Raw genomic sequence first — 18,154 nt, forward strand, 5'->3', positions numbered from 1 at the left:
TTAAATTAAGAAGCGCCATAACGGTCAGAACGTTAAGATGTTGAACTATTGTAAATTCATTTAAATGAATTAATTTCAGAAATGATAATTGCGTGCCGATATGGTTGTCGGACTTTCAACGCAATCAAATCTGAAAATATTAATAATCCCCCCAAATTCCCCAACTTAAAAACTGTAATAAAACTTATTGCGAAAAATAATGCCTCGGCCGGGAGTCGAACCCGGATCTCTTGCATTCCGTGCGAGATATATATTTAATGTTTTCTATTTCTTGAACTAAAGTTTGATCAAAAAGTTCAGAGCATTATTATTAAAAAATTTTAAATGCTTTTTTTTAAATTAACTTTTGTCATACACAGGATTTTTTCGGAAGAACTACATTCACTGGAGAAATAAATCGATTTGGTTAATCATTTTATTCTTTCAACACTATAAATTATTGCAAATTAAGATTTTGATAGTTCTAAACTGTTATAACAAATCATTGCTAGGAGAAGAATAATTCACCCTAATTCGCACTCAAGTCGACACTAATCCAAATGTTTCAGGATTCGACTTGTGTTGATAAATTAAGAAGATATTATATTTCTCCTCGTCGTAAATTTCAGCAAATATGATAAAAACAGACGTGCGACACGTCGGGCTGATTTCCCGACCTGAGCATCATTCTGTGAGTTTAGAGCGTCATTAAAAAATTCAACTTATCATTGATAAGGGTTCACATATTCTCACGTTCATGATTGAGCGCAGATTTGCACAAAGGTAAAACCATTGCAAAGAGTGCAAGTTGCTCCAAAAAGTGTTGCTATCTTTACAAGTACATTGTTACGTGCACATTTCATTTGATCACGTCCAAGAGTGATCAAATCTGTGGTGTAAAAGTAAAAGCCTGTGTTTTATAGGTACTATGTTTTTGCTTGGCGAGTGAAATTTTTTCAAATTTAGAAAATTCCATACTCTTACACACAGTTCTTAACTGCACACAGAATTGCACGCGTTCTTAATTCTGTCATTTTATTTGAATGCATAAACTTGCACGCGCGCGTTCTTATTGTTCACGCTTTTAAAAACTCTTACCTTTGAAACGCATATTTGCTTACACGTACTTAATTACACAATCTTGAACGTTTTTTAACAAAATCAACGGGTAAGATTATATGTGTAAAGGCTGTTATTTTATTTGAATGGACAAAATTGTATTTTTATTGTTCGCTTTTAATAAGTAAAACTCTTATAGGCTTTCTACAATAAGCCATTATCTAAGCTCTGAGTTTTAAGCCATAAGAAATTGATCAATCACACTCAAATGTGAGGAGAATAATCGATTATATAATTAGTCATTTTCTTATGACTTAAGATTTAAAGATTAGGTAATGACTTATTGTAGAAAGCCCATTTGGAGCACAGACCTTTGCATAACACATAATGCATAAAGCATAAGAAAATTAACCAATCAGAGTCTTTTGTTACATGAAGAGAAAGGAAATAAAGGATTTTGATTGGTTCATTTTCTTATGCATTATAGATTGTGCGTTATGCAAGATTCAGTGCTCCCGCTTTTACCTTTGAAACACGTATTTGTTCACATGTATAGAATTACAATTCAATTTCTAGAATGTCTTTTGACAAAATCAACGAATAAGATTGTACGTGTAAAGGTCGCTTCACTTTGTCAGGGGTCCTGATGAAAATAAATATCAGAGCGTAAGTCGAATGTAATGGAAGAGTAACAGAAGCGTAAATGAAACTTCTAAGAGGCGAAAATTTGAACAATGAAATGTAAAAGAAGCATTTACGCTTCTGTTACTCTTCCATTATATATTTATATCCGATTTACGCTCCGATTTTTATTTTCATCAAGGGGTCCGCGAGTGCATTCCCCAGTTCCTTCGGCGTCGGCGGCCCGTTGCATCCGGAGCACGCCCACGGACGCACACGTGACGCCGACGCGGGATGTACCCGCGCGACGACGCGGTCCGGCGCGGAACGGCGCGCCGCCACTGCTGCAGAGCGGCCGTAACGTAGAGAAAGTCAGTCCGACGTTGGCGCCGCAACAGAGGTATACAGTGGTAGAACGCGCCTCCCTGTAAAAAGCCACCCTCCTGCCCCCCGATTGCCTCACCCATCGAATCGGGGTACCACCCGCGAAAGTTCTCTGTCGATTAATCGCGCGGGGTATAGAGAGGGGGTATAGAGAGGGGGGCAAGAAGCAAAAGAAAGATAAGCGCGGATGTGCCGCGCCAATCGTTCGCGAAGGCAATATTATTAAGGGATATTTTGGAAGAAGAGGAAAATTGTTCGCGTCCTAAATCCATATCCAGTAGGGGATCGAGATTGATCCTTGGTGTTAGTAGAGGGTGTGGACCACGTATCCGCGGCGTTACCAGTGATCGACGAGCGGGTCACCGAGCTCGTAGTGCCTTCTTCCTTTCGTTCTTCGTTTCTCGCGCGGGCCACCGTCTTTCGGTCCCGCCCCTTCCGGTTGGCACCGTCAGTCCGACCTTCGGCCCCGCGTGGACATTTCAAAGTGACCGAGTAACTCTTCATCTCTCTCTGCCGTGGGTGTTTATTCTTGTTCATTCTCGCTGAGATTCCGGCCGCAGCATGCTTTCGTCTTCGAAGGCTTTCCCGCCGATTCTTGCTGTGGCGCTCGTCATCTGCATCGGTGAGTGTTGCATCAGAGTTAAATCTTTTTCAAAGAAGTGAAATATTAAACGGAAATCAATATTGACGAGGATCTTCGCGAATTTACGTTACATCAAAATGTGTGGTTTGATTTGCGACTTTTAAAAAACGTATTAGGGCGTGATAGTTGCGTTTATGAGGGGTTTTAGGGGACGGAGTGCTAAAAGTTCGTCCGAAACTGCGTGCTGTGAGAAGGTTCATGATGTATATATGATGTATTTAGGTACCCGCAGCAGGACGCCACGAAGAATCAGTTATATCCTCGGATTGCTGACATATCATTAATGTCTTGTTAAAATATCCGATATTTTCTAATCAGTATCAACAGTTTCGTAGAATTATTAGCAGTTACATTACAAAAATATTTTCGAGAATAACGTCTTGAGAATAAAGCTTTCGATTTATGTTTTTTGTTAAAACATCAACCACTCGATAAAATTAGAAAAAGTTATTGTACATTATTTTAATAGCAATTAATCGTAGTCGCCATTTCGCAGAGCCGTCAAGATTATTTAATTAAGTGTCGGCAAGTGTACAATTAAAGCGATTTTATATACCGCACGTTATATTTCGTTCATCGAAAATGTTATGCTTGATATGGCACATTTGATAATTATTTGCTGTTTAATAAAACTACCGCTATGCTTTTTTATAGTGTAATACGCTCGCGCAATCGAGAAATTAATAATGACTCTTTCAAGGACCATTTTTATTATTATGAAAACTACAAAAAACATTATAAGAACTTGCGAATAAACTCAGTTGCCTCCAATTCAGCTGAGAAGAGCGTTCTTTTGTTCTCTCTTCTTTTGCTTCTAATTAATAATGGAAGATTGTTTTAATTAAAGTCACAAGCAAAACATGTTTCCGTTTGTAATAAATATGTAATTATGTTGGACATTTCTGTCTACTGGATAATTTTAAATTAAGGCGGAGCCTCAGCATTACATAATTTCTTGCTGCACAACATTTTAACAAAAAGTATGGGGATGATTCATTAAAAGAGCGAATCTAAAAAAGGAATCATCGATATCTTCGCTTTCTCAATGACAAGCAATATTTTTCTATTAAATATTTGTGCTTTAATGAAATCAACACACGGTCGGAAATCGTGAGACTAGTTAAATTTTTGATTGCCCTCTATAAGTAATACACCGTGGATGGACAATGCAAGTCGGATTATGGCCGAGTAAATTATTTGTCAGTGGAATAGAGTGTTATATGGATAAATACATATTTTATTACATATGTAAGTAAGAAGTTTTTAGTCGACTACCTAATTACTTACATTGACAACGAAATTCCTTTTTCGACTTAATAATCGTGAAAAATCGCTCTCTAAAAGTGAATTAGTGTATTATTACTGATTACATCAGTTATAAGTGTAGCACTGAAGTCATCAGCGAATATTTATTGTTTTTCAGTAATAATAGACTGATTCACTTTAGAGGTTATGATTTTCTGCAGATTCAGTCTGTAGAAATCATAACTTCTCAAAATGAATCAGTGTATTATTACTGAAAAATAATAAATATTCGCTGATATTACAGTTATAAGTGTAGCACTGAAGTCAGTGATAATACACTGATTCACTTTTAGAGAGCGGCGGAGCTGTTTATACTAGGTCATAACTAGGGTTGCCAGATGTCCGGTTTTGAATTGAACTGTTAGGTATTCGGGAGTCTTATCCGGTGTCTGATTGATATGTCAAAACCGGACATCATATGTCCAGTTTTTTGGTGATCGTCGCGAATGGACGAAATCAAGATCAACAGAATGGAAGTTGAATTGGTCAAAGCTAGATTACTTACAGTCATTAATTTTGACATGATATGTAATGAAATCATAAATTATGTGAGATTCTCTCTCTCTCTCTCTCTCTCTCTCTCTCTCAACCAAATATATTAAAAACAGTGAAAAGTACAGAGAAGTACAATTAGTTAAATAATTTTATGCTCGCTTACAGTAGACTATAATCCTAAAATCATTATAATTACTTAATGTTTTAACAAATGTAAAATATATTTTAGTTTAATGTGTTGTTGAACACGTTAAGAGTTTTAACATTATTTAATGTTACATGTATGGAACATATGTTAATTTTGATTTTTTATCAATAAACTATATGTTATATTAAACATAGTTAATTAATGTTTATGTAACCAAATTCTGTTTCTGAAATAGATTTTCCCTTCGTTCCTTTTTTTAGTAAATCGTGTAGGTAAATTGGACTTATTATCTCTGTCCGGTTTTGTCCGGTTATATTTTGTTACCAATGACAAAATGTCCGATAATTTACACTTTTGGATCTGGCAACCCTAGTCATAACTGACGTGATAAAAAGATTACAATTTATGTTCGTATAAATCTATAAATAATATTTGCGATTAAATGCTTAATAATTGTATATTTTTTGAGCTGTTGCAGCAATCTAAGAATTATTTCGAAATGGGCTTATTAATTCCTTGACACAGACATATTCGGACACGTATATTCTGGCGTTTTCCCCTCGTCGATCTATCTCGTACCGAACGATTATGCGCACACAGTTACATGCATATTGATGGGCGTTTTGCGCACGGATTATAGCCTCCTTCCCCCAATGAAATTGGGATTTCGGGAAGGACGTTCTCTGCTATATACATATCCGGTATCTAGCGGCCCAATTTCAGTAATAGTGTAATCTTGCTGATAAACTGACTTTTCGCAAGTAGGTATTACATCTGCTTGCGGCATGTGAGATCCAACGATGATTTATCTCGAAGGTCAACATAATTACTCCGTCAGAGTGTAGCGCGAGGAAAGTCGGATCTTCTGAGATCGTACTGCAGAATGCTGCGTTGTAATTTCTTCGCGTTTGATAAAGAAGAGGATAAAGGTTATCATAGACTATGTTTGCACAGAACTTTTAACGAAGAAGCGATATCGCGGATTGAAATTTCCATGCTAAATTCCATGCATCCAACGTATAACGTTAAGATTATTATAGCGACAAAAAGAACCAGTTAAAGTTAAAGATTTCAGTACCATTGTTTAATTAGTTAACCTAGATGCTATCGATGTTGAGTAACATACAATATTTCTATTGATACGTAAATTTTACAAGGAAATATGCCAATCGTAATTAATGTAACACAAGGTTTCTGTAAGTTTCATATTTTTAATGACAAAATATATTTATAATCTAAACTTTTATAAATGCAAATAAACTAATTATTAACTTAAAAGGAAAGAAAGAATAAATATACTATCAAATTCAATTTTAAAATAATATGGAATATGTAGAGAGAGAGAAGAGTCCCTGGAGTTATGTAGACTACATACTCCATATTATTTTAAGATTAAATTTAACTCCTCATAACACTTAAATAAAATATATAATAACAAAAAATAATAATACTAAGATTACTTAAAATTGAAATCACTTATTACACTCTTTGTTATAATACTTCTTTACTTTACTAAACTGATCTTCAAAGATTCTAAACTGATATATAATACATATAATAGAATTTTTAAATACTTGTCTCCTCTTTTTCTCACATTTAGCATAGCAGATTGGACCTTCTAATGATCACTAAAGGTATAGCTTAGCATTCAATGATCTCATTTACTTGTACGTAAAATTTACATATTGATATCGTTCGAAGATTAAAGCTTTTTTAATTAATTTTAAATTGATTTTGGGATTATATAAGCAAAGAGAGACAAATGTAGCTGATCGCGTAGAATAGACAAACAGTTAATCACGGTCTGGATGAATTGAGGCTCTCATAGAGGCAATCACGTAATGGAGGTCCGTTTTTCCGTGGACACATTTAATAAAGCGATGAATATGGAGTCTCTATACTCTCTCATGTGCGAATCTCCCATTCCTGGAAGCTGGTAATCCGAATGTAGTGTCACCCGAGCTCTGGAGTTCCCTATTCATTGGGAGTAGTAAAGCGATATGGCGTCGTAAGTATACAAGGTGCGCAACCGTCGCTTTATTACTTCGAGTGTTAGCGTTGAGGGATTACACAAAAGGGTCCGAGTAAATCTGATCCTAATCCTCGTCAACGCTCGCAATCGCCGTCCTAGGACACTCTTGCCAACACAATTGCTTACTTCCCCTGGGTTTTGTTACATGACCGTCGATAGATCTCGAATACACGCCCGTTTGAATGTAGTTTTTTCCAATCCCAAAAAGGCGGTACATATATAGATCCGTGGTAAAACTGGGATACGTTTGTATTTGATAAAACGTCAAAATGTGGGCTGAGGCTCGGACTGAGGTTTTACTCGCGGTGTTTACTATTACGCGCTTTTGGAAACTTTGTCCTTTTGGTATTGCTCATCGTTGCAAGCAATCAAAACATCCACGTGGATATTCACGTAGTTAAAAACACGGAGCTTCGAAAAAATAGGTCGGGGAAAATACATTTGACCGAATTACCGCGACCCGTTTCCTTTGTACCGCGTGTTCGACGCTGTTAATTCTGATGAGAAGGTATACACATGGTGCACCGAAGGTCGATGCAAAATGAGACCAAAAAATAAAAAAAAAAACAGAAAACCGCATCGATGATGATACCAGTTCGCAAGATGACGACTGTAACAAGTCCTTTGGGCTGAAATTTCGATTGTCCACCTCCTCCACGTGCACGGTCTGATATCTCGATGTTCACGATTTCTTTGTCGAGAATTAATTGCGGAAGTTATGAAATTATAATTTATAGCGATTCACGTTAACGTGCCTATCACGCTATACATCACCCTTATCAGATCTGACCGGTAAGCAGCTGCATAATCTGACTCATTGCGGTTGTATATCGTGCGTATCGTGATTTCTCGTGGTTCATACATTCGCATTACTCATATTCATCCGTCCGATAGTGATTCTAAGGTTAGCCTTAACAATTTTGCAATTACTGTGCTTCGTTAAAATTTCAATTACGTGAAATATTTTCAGCCAGAAATATGACAATATTTTAAAACCGATGAAACCGAAAATTTATTGAAATTATATTGTGGGAGATCACTGAAGAAATATTCTCAACTCAACGAATAATGAATATCGGCTTGTATTGTATTCACGTTTATTAAACTCTTGGTACACAGTGTGGGCGGCTGGATGAAATGCTGTTTCCTGTTGTAAATGTTAATACCGATTGTGAGACGTTTGTTAATACTATCTTGTCGGGTCTCTTATAAATGCAACGAGAACAAAGACAAAAGAGAAGAAGCTCCTTGAAGACATTCCCTTGATAATTCTTATAATTTCTTTATGTTCATGACATGAGATTGTACTGGTTTAATTTTCAAGAGCGCGCGTCAACTTTACAACTATTTATTCGTCAGTATCGACGTTATCGACGGAGGAAAAACAGGAAGGAAAAGAGGCAATAACACTTCCAATGAAACTGGATTAAACGCAGATTCTATTTTCTTATCTTTTACGATGTTTTCCCGGAGCGGACAAACACTTTTCCCTTCCGGCGTGGCCGCGTTATCGCGTTGATTTTAACTGGCGAGCGCCACCGCGTCCTCTCATCCCTTGAAGCTGTTTGCATTTTACGACTTGCAAAGTTCTAACCAGCAGAATTCAACCGCGAATCCTTCGATCTCTTCCTGAAGAAGATGAACGATTGGACCGTCCTGCACTGGCGTCGGATCTGTGATAGCCTCGGTGACAGCCGTTAATCCTTCAGTGGAATTCACGAATGTCAGCGTCGTTGTCGGCGAGAGAAATCGGACCACTGTTCGGTGAAATTAGAACATCATCGCCATAGCATAGCTACAATCCGACAGCTGGCTATCGGACAGTCGACGACATGACTTATTATCACCGCGAGCCTCGAAGTTACCTCATAATTTAACGATACGTCGGTCATCTTGTTACTTGTCAATGCAAACAGTCAAAGTGGGAAAAATTTAGACTTGACTACTGACGTATGGAATTTATTTAAGAGAAAATGTTTCTCAGCATTTCCATCGTTTGTTTTCGAGCATCAAATGATTCGCGTTCACTTCCATCCACCAAACAAACGCTCGTTCATTTGCACGATTCTCGTTTATTCAGGAAAGCAAGATATTCTTCTTTTTCTTCTCTTCAAGCGACTCAAAAGAAACAGCAAAGATCAATCTCAGAGAATACTACCTTGTTAATAGAAGAAATAAATAAATCGCGAAATCGAGTTTTGTTTACAAATGTACCACGTTGCCGATGTAAATGGTACAACGCGAAACGATGGATCGGTCTCGAATTGAATCGAAGATCATGGAAGTGAATGCAAAAAAGAGGAACACGACCGTTTGCGAGCGTGATTGAGTGTCTTTTCAGTCTTTCTATTTACGAGTTAGACACGCAGTCATTTTTTGTACACAAAGAGCGAATATGCCATGGCTTTTAGAGAAGCATTTAGATGAGCTCATCTACGGTGAGTATAAATTTAATCTGACTATTTGGCATGTACGAAAGGCCCAACGGTGCCGAAGGTCTTCCATAATCATGAGTTTGTCGAGCCTTCGATATTCATATATCGACATCTATTTTCGTGACACTTTGTTGGCTCACGTAGAATAACAGGTTCGATCGTGGTCATATATGCATTCCATCATCATACGTGTTTGCTATTGTAATCCTGTCGATGACGCCGTCGGTTCCCGATGACGTAAGGATGCATTTGTATAGCCCCAACACAACGTACCTAATAATAATCGACTAATTTCATCTCACAATATTTTTATTAATATAAAAAATGAATATAAAAAGATAATATCGTCCTATATATAAAACCAGTCAGAGCAATGTTGCTGTAACTTACATTACATGTATATTATGTCACTCATTTGTTGCAACGACATAATTCAATAATGTCATTTTAAAGTTGCTTACAGAAAAAAAACGGAAATATAAAGAAAAATAAAGAAAAAAACATACTCCAAAGAACATACTTTTATTCCTTTAATATTAATTGTTAGAAAAAAAATATACTCCAAAATTACATTTTAAAATTAATATTACATAATTTTAATGATTTAAAACATCAAATTTATTTTCTGTTTTTTGAGTTGTTATTTTAGCAAATGAGTGATATGCAAATGTTTGAAATATTTAGTTATTTAGGTGCATTAGAAATTGCCATATTAAATTTTATAAATTGCATCAAGCGAGCTGTTATATAAAACTTTCGAACGTATTAATTTTCAAAATGCTGCGGTGAATATTTCGTTTGAAAGATCAACCGCGCGTTAAAAAGTATAGCCTCCACTGACGTATCGACAAATCGTATACACGGCTTAAAACTTCACGGCAAGCCGGAAGTAATGCATCGAGACGAAGAGTTCAATTCCGCCTGGAACGCCCGCGACCTAGTTCAAATGTAGACCGCTGTCATATAGTGTTCTTCACAATACTCACTCTTCACATGCAGACCTTTTTACTTGCGAATTTTTCAAGTATATCTTTTAGAGTAATGCCAAACGTATATCGAGCATACTACTCACGGAAATATCGAAAGGCGAACTTTTCTCACTTGTTTTGCATTTACCTCGGAATAATGTTCTTTAAAATCCTCTTAACCAAATAGCACAGCTGTTGATGAAATAACTTACATTAGAAGCGCGATCGTACTACGCTGGAACAAGCTCGCGATTGAATTTCTCCCGACTCTCGAAACGATTTGAAGATATTTTCCCGCAAGTGGAACGGCTAAATAGACGAAACTAGAAAATCGAGCACGTAATTTCGGCTTTACATCACGATGGTAGTTCGATACTGACCTATTAGCTTAAAATAATTTCCGTTTAATTTTAGAGCTCACAAGCTCTAAGACTTCAATGTGCGTACGCACATTGTGCTACGAAAGCGCCTGATAAAGCTTTCAACCTTCGCGTTTGTCATTTTCGCGCCGTTTAGTCTCCTTTCTCCTTCTCTCTCTCTCTCTCTCTCTCTCTCTCTCTCTCTCTCTCTGTCTTCCTCCTTCTCCTTTCTCTCTCTCTTTCTCAATCTCGACATTCTCTCGAGCTGTCCCTTTGGTGGCCATATGCCGCTTAATGAGTCTTTAATATCGTGCAGCTGAATCTAGTAATGCTTGGATAATGAGCCGTATTTTGGCAATGTTTCAGAGGTATAGCAATTGCGAGAGTGTTGAAGACACTTGATTTGATTGATTATAGGGAAGCTTAAGAACCTTAGCAGCTCCGTAATATTGATTTTGTAAAAACATAGGTAACTATATGTAGGTCGAATTGAAATAAAATAAGATGGTAATATTAGTAGTTCCAAAAATAAATATAAGTAAGGCGTTTAGATGAACCTTGGCGTAAATTATGTATTTATAACGCGATAGATACAATTTGCAATTAATTGAGATATACTTATCAAACAAAATTAAAGTAAACGCAAATGTTTATCGGAACGTCTTGAATCCTTTCCTGTATCTTCAGTCACAAATGGCGCCAATAATAATAATTAAAATACTAGAAATCAAAAGCACAGAGATATTAGATATTAGATAGATACCTAGATATTTATAAAGCGTTAATATATAAATCAAGAGAGATATATTATGGAGAGAGGTACATCATGGAAATTAAATATTAAGAACTTGGCATTCCTTTCATGGCACAAATGGGGTATTTGGTATGAAGATTGTACAAATATGATGTGAATCGTAATGAAAGAAACGTATATTTAAATTTTGAGATAAATTTAACAACTCGGATTCTTGGTATTCGACTTTCATTCATCTCTCTTATCTCAAATGCAAAAGCTATTTACAATGACACGTAATATTTATCTTGAGACCTCACGAAATTATTGCAGAGATATCCCGGGACGTGACCCCTTAGTGATAGAAGATTTCGTGCAGAAGGTGGACGACAATAATTCATCGCGTTACTCACAGTGCACGTAACGAAGGCATGGAGGAGGTCACGATGCGTTCGGGGCGAGGGTTGCAATGAAAGAGCTGCATTCTCGTGGCAACTCTTTTCAATCTCGATCACATCGCCGCTCTCACCCAACCCCATCTCGCCCGCGACTCCAGCAGGTCGAAAACTTGATAAAACTTACGGGCGAGAATTTCAGATACTTCTCGCGGTACCACACAGCGCGATCTTTTTGTTGTCGCATCTTTTCCCGGAGCAGCCATTTTTCTCCGCAACAACGTTGTCCTACTTGTCAACACTGTAAGATGTTATTTTGCACGTCGAAACGGCGTAAAATTGGAAAATAATAGCCCCTGCCGTCGCTTACTGACATCGCACAACAGATTTTCAGATTAAAGGTAAGTACCAAGTTTCTCTGAATAGAGCTTGTTTTGCGGTTTCTTGATTTCCGACAATACGACACCTATCATTGGACTATAAACATCCAACGCTAATTTCCCATTAAACGCGTAATAACTTCTATTAATTCTATTTAAGATTAAGCTTCAATGAATCTTAAATATGTACATTAAGAATTATCGAAATATAAAAATTTTTTTGTATTAAGATATAAGATCAATAAATAATATATATTTGTCTGTATATAAACAGTATACAGAATTAAATATAAATTTTCTCTAATTAATAATGCACCTGAAAATACTTAAGAATAAACTATTTGCGTAAATAACGTAGAGTAATTAAATTCTATTTAATTAGCTTCATTTTCTCATCGTCTGAGCTTGTATTACTTAATAAACAACTTTTTAACTCTCGTAAGATCCATTTATTCTAAAGATCAGCTACCATCGTTACCATCGTTTATACAGAAAATATAATTTGCAGCATATTAATAATATATAACGTAAAACAAAAACAACTAACTAAAAATAAAATGTAACACAAATAAAATATAATACGAATATAATAGAACAGTGTGCAGAATTAAGTATAAATTTCCTTTGATTAAAAAATTGCGTAAAAAGCAAATGTGTACGCCTTTTAAGTAATTTTTTAATTCAAGAAAATTTAATTCTGTACACACTGTTATGTTTGTGTTATATTTTACTTTCAATAGGTAGTTTCCATTTTTACTTTATTGTTATTAATGCTGCTATACGTATAACCATATCTTCTATCTAAACGATAATAACGACGGTCTTTATGGTTATACATATCTCAAAAGTCACTATACTCGTATACTTGCCATGTTAGATTCTGATTGGACTTTATTGACGGAATTTCGTAAAAATCGGAAAAATATTTTCACGAACTTTTTTCTGGACGCATTTTCTGGCTATAATCGAACGATTACTACTCATTATCAATGTAACGATTTCTCTTTAATTACATGGGCGTTAGTACACATCACGTTTCTTGAAGCATTTGATATTTTCGTAATACTAGTGTCGAATGAAGAACGTGTACCAGCATGTTTACTGCATTACAGGTGAATATAAGCTTCACGAAAGCGTATATGCATTTCGTGAAGGTAAAGCCCTTAATTTAGAGCCCACGGGGGCGCAATAAGTTACGATGTTCCTCATCGTTCGTGCAAATTCTTGTAAGTTAATTTCTACCGCGCCACCGTCAACCTCGTCTGTTTGACGTTCATTTTATATTGGTTTTCTGTCTTATGCTGAGTGTAGGACGTTGCGTGACTCACGTAATAATTCGATCAAGCGGCATCGTTAGCAACTGTACAGTTGCATATTGCGCACGTGGCTGCGAACGTTAACATTTATTTATCAATCCCGCGAGATTCATTCGCCGAATTAATTTCGCTTGATACTCTGGACATATATAAGTGAATTTTGATGAGTATCATTTTTTTTCCCTGGGATCGAATTCGCGTGAGCTGCAGCTCGAGAATATTCAGCAGAGGAAATTTACATAATATATATTTCATACAATTTTATATGCAATTTGTGATTTATTTGAAAGTTAATGAGACTTATAAATAATACAACAGATAATTAAAATACAAAAGTATGTTTGATATATGAATGTTATTTCTCTCTGAAGCTTTTATTCAACAACGGAAGCGAGAAGTATGAGAGAGGGAAAAAACGATGGATGGCGAATATAATCATATGACTCATTGTATCCGCCCCTTGCGTATCACACTGCTCCGAAAACTTATTTTCGGCTATTCCCACTTTGGGGAACTCCATTTTCTTCGCTCCTTCCTTCCGCCATGCATTCCTGTCTGCTGTCTAATCCTTTCTTCCGCTCGTTTCGCGGATTAAAAATTCGCCTGCGATTTATCGTCGGTACCCCGGGCATTTGTCAAAATGATTTACGAGCCGCGTTCGCTCGTGAATGTTAACGACCGTCCCTGATGGTGGTTCCATTTGATTTCTTACGTGTCGAACTTCGTGTCGCAACGGAGAGAAAAACGGGATGCTTCTCCAGCCGCCGAGGAACGGCGAACATGTGACACGATACGAACGATCTTCGAATACACGCGGTCGTGAAACGAATGATGGGACGCGATTTCACGAGAGATTCTCAATAGGAGATACACGTCGCTTTACATCTTTCAAATTTATCTGGGAAAACCGCCGATGCGTGGAAGCTTTAGGATAAATATTGATATTAGAAATGGCCTACCGTTAAATCGTGTTTTGAATCTTCAAAATCTCGATATTTTTTTATCGTAAATCGAATTATATTGAGAGAAAAGTTTTTGGTATATTTGTGACTATAATTACATGTTATCATATAAAATACACACGGAAAAAAAAAGTAACTACCGTAACTAAAAATTGTGTGATAACTAAATGATAGGTGTAAAAATATGGACAGCTAAAATATCATATAGTTAAGGCTAGGTCCACAACCTTGCTTTAAGAGGTCGTAAGCCGTAAGCTTTAAGTTGTAAGTGATGATATATCGGCCACAGAACTTGTGCTTTTAGGCCGTAAGAATTGGATTTTGCTCAATTCGCTTAAGTCTAATGAAAGCCTAAAGACTGCGCAAAAACAATTTAAAAACAGAAAAAAAAATTATTGTTATTTAATCTCTTTCGACTTATGACTTAAGGCTTCTTAAAGCAAGATTGTGGACCTAGCCTAATCTTAGCTGTGATACCTATATTATAGTAGTAACAGCAAATCATTTCACCGTAGTTTATAAATTTATGGTTATGGCAGCTAGCAAATATATTTTAATAAACCAAGATTAGCTACGGAAGAGAAAATTTTTTTTCCGTATGGTTGTCTTAAACATGACTATAAATTATAGTTAAATGATTAGTAATTGCAATCATTATTATGATAACAATAATTACAATTTGTAGGGATGCCGAATAATAAAATTACTGGATACCGGATATCCGAGAAGAATGTAACATCGATATTTAATCGGATATCTAATAGAACAATTATCCGGTCGGATACCGGATATTTTCCTGAATATCCGAAATCCTTCAAAATTCAAAAAAAGAAGCAAGGAAAAAATAGCGATATAATTAACTAGCTGTAATATAATTAATTAGCTACGGAACAGGGTTGTTCGTAATACAGTTTCAACAATGCTTAGTAATCAAAGTTTAATATTAATAAATTTTTCGACAATAACATTTCAGCATTTTCCAGTGACAATCTATTTCATAATTATCAGCATAAACCGATTTCCTTGCGCTGAAAAGTCTTTCCGAATGCACGGAAGACGGTAGAGTACCTATTCAAGCATTTCAAGACCAAAGTTTTCAGACTGCGATATTCTTTTTCATTATCAACAAATGTTTACTCTTCAAATGGTTCTATAAAGATTTAGTAGAGAATAATTGATGTGTTTTCCCTCTTACAATTTCCTTTTTTCGCGTAAAATCACAAAGAGAACATTCAATTTTTTTTTCATCACTACATATTTTAAAAAATTTCCATACCTATTTTTAAAAATTCCATAATTATCCTTGTGCCATATTTTATGATTTAATTCTTATATTTAATCGTAAAATTTATGATATTTTCTCAAAGTATTTATACAATTATACATCACGTTACAGCAGAGTTTTTAAGTTTATTATTTTTAACAGTGAGCTCAGCGTTAACATTATTAATGCATCATTCCATATCCTATTCTTAATTGTTTTAGGTTTAATGAATGATAAAGATAGAATGATACAATAGCGCTGATGCTGTTGATATTGCACTTCCCAAATGCAGCTTTAGCTGAACTTCTTGCACAGTTTATGTTTTTTTTATCTCCCCAACGTGAAAAGAAAAGGAGGAAAGATAAACTGTACAAGAAGTTCAATTGAAAAGAATAGAATTCTGCATCAATGTGACGCAAACTTTCAATATAAAATTTCAGTCGGATATATATTGTCGAATTAATGATATCCAGCTATCCGATGGGATAGTAAAAAAGTACCAGATAATATTGGATATCGGATATTTTTCCAGACATCCAATACATACATGCATCCCTAATAATTTATAGTCATTATCCCAATGCCAATTATACTTTTATATTTATTGATATAACTATATTATATACAGTTATTATTAACATTATGGCAGTAATTATGTACTATAATTATGGCAACATGTAATTATACTTGTAAATTCCAGAAATTTTTCTTTTAATGTAAAAGGTGGTCTACAAAAATTTCTTTCTCAACGGAACAAGCGTGCTCGCGCCCGATCGCAGATATATTTGCGGCACGAACAAGAAGAGAATTAAATAAAATGCAAAAGATTGTTTTGCTTGATTTATTTGATGTGACTAAAATGCTTAGACGTCGGACCATATTTTATCTGAATGACTTTCCTCCGTACGCGAGACGAGGAGAGAGCACTGGAATAACTTGTCAGAACAGCGTTGTGAAGTCTCATAAAACGTTTTCACGAAATGTCAGCGCAAATTACCTCGTCATTTTCCAGATAAAAATGCACCTGCAATCGCGACCAGGCAATCGAGTCCCCGTTGTCGGTCGTGGCCTTTGCGAACTACCGAGATCTTTGATTCCAAGAGCTTTCTTCTACGCTACGTGACTGCTCTATGGTAATTAATTAAAATGTCAGCCCGCGTGAACCTGCTAGAATGTCAATTTGCGTTTGATAATCACTCGTTCAATCTTTCATGAAAATCGCTGATCATGTAAATGAACATACAAACCGAAGCAAAAAATGTAAATTGAAATAATAAACATTGTACAGTGTAGTTTACACGAATTCTCTTCACATCCTGCGTTATACTGATAACACAAAGTCGACATATATTTCATGAAAGACAAAGTACTGTAATGCACTTTTTATTTGCATTTCGTTACGTTCGACGTAAAATGTAAAGTAGCTTACTATAGGCATCCCTGTACTTACGACGTAGTTACATTTTAAAACTTTGATTGTAAGTCAAATAGTAATTTATAAAGTAATAACAACCTGTAGTATATTAATAATAATAATCTATTATAAATCAAACAATAATTATATAATGCTAAATCCATTGTGCTCCTTTTTTCTCCTTTAGTAATAATATTTGTATTGCTAGTCATTATGAATATAAAAACAATTACAAGATTATATGAAAAGATAAATTAATGCTTGTTTCTACCAAAAGATTAATTTTAATCTTGGTTTAATTTACTCTTTATCTTTTTCTAATTCTTAATGCATTATATCAGTCATATGTCCATAAATTCGTAAGTCGAAGTAGTCGTAAGATCGTAGAAGAATATCTGTATATAATTTGATACGCGAGGCTAAGTTTATTCCGCTGTGAAACATTAGACACTGGACATTGGACACTCATTCGGAAGGTGCGACTTGTGCTGTGTGGAATGGGGAAGGTCGAGGGGGAAGCCTTCGAGTAATTTCCAGTCGGATCACATGGCTGCGCTTGCAAGCTCGTATTAATAACGTCTTTGTGGCCGGTGGTTTCTTCCAGCTCTTTTCTCACCCCAGCATCATCTGGAGCGTTGTGTGTTGGGGTTTGACCCGTTTGCTCATAAATTCACGATGCGCGCCGCGCCGTGAACCATGTTCCATGGTTGAAATTTCAATGAATACTAAAGTTAAACAAAACCATACGTGTGTGGTATACGTGCACATGATAGGTCCGCACGCTTTACGTGTATGGTACTGTATCGCTTTCTTTTTCCCCTTTTGTGGATTTGCCGAATAAAATGGATATTCGTATGTAAGCTGAATTAAATTCCTAACATTTTCCATCAACTCCGGCTCTCGTCGTGCTATTCTCATCGATGCTATTCTCCGACGATGAAAACCGTTCAGAAACCGTTCGAGAAACCGCGCGCTCATCGATATCGGTCATCAATATTGTCCATGTAGATGCTTCCAAGTGTCTACGCGTAAGGACGAGGGACAGGTTCCCTTGCTTTCCTGGGTCTCTGTCGTAATTTCCAACGAGCTTACGAACACACGTCAATAATGTCCTTTGTGTGGACGCGCGAGCGATTTCTTTCGCGTCGATCCCGCTAAAGTTTCCGCGAGTCTCGCGCGTGAAAGCGACGCGGTCATCACATGACATTAACGTTGCACCAAAGGTGAACCTTGACATCTTTGCAGCGTCGATGTGACAGCGA

The 18,154-nt window shown here is 36.1% G+C and overlaps 1 protein-coding gene across 1 annotated transcript in view; it reads left to right on the forward strand.

The window, feature by feature from the left end:
- Positions 1-2,253: 2,253 nt before the first annotated feature.
- Positions 2,254-18,154, forward strand: part of LOC108729019 (uncharacterized) — a 96,679-nt gene continuing 80,778 nt past the window's right edge. Inside the window, exon 1 of the mRNA XM_018457920.1 lies at positions 2,254-2,665. Within this exon, the coding sequence (XP_018313422.1) occupies positions 2,605-2,665 (61 nt within the window). The 5' untranslated portion in view covers positions 2,254-2,604. The remainder of the gene's footprint in view (positions 2,666-18,154) is intronic.

The sequence above is a fragment of the Mycetomoellerius zeteki genome, unplaced genomic scaffold (genome assembly GCF_001594055.1).
Source record: "Mycetomoellerius zeteki isolate Tzet28-1 unplaced genomic scaffold, Tzet1.0 scaffold690, whole genome shotgun sequence".
NCBI classification, from domain to species: Eukaryota; Metazoa; Arthropoda; class Insecta; order Hymenoptera; family Formicidae; genus Mycetomoellerius; species Mycetomoellerius zeteki.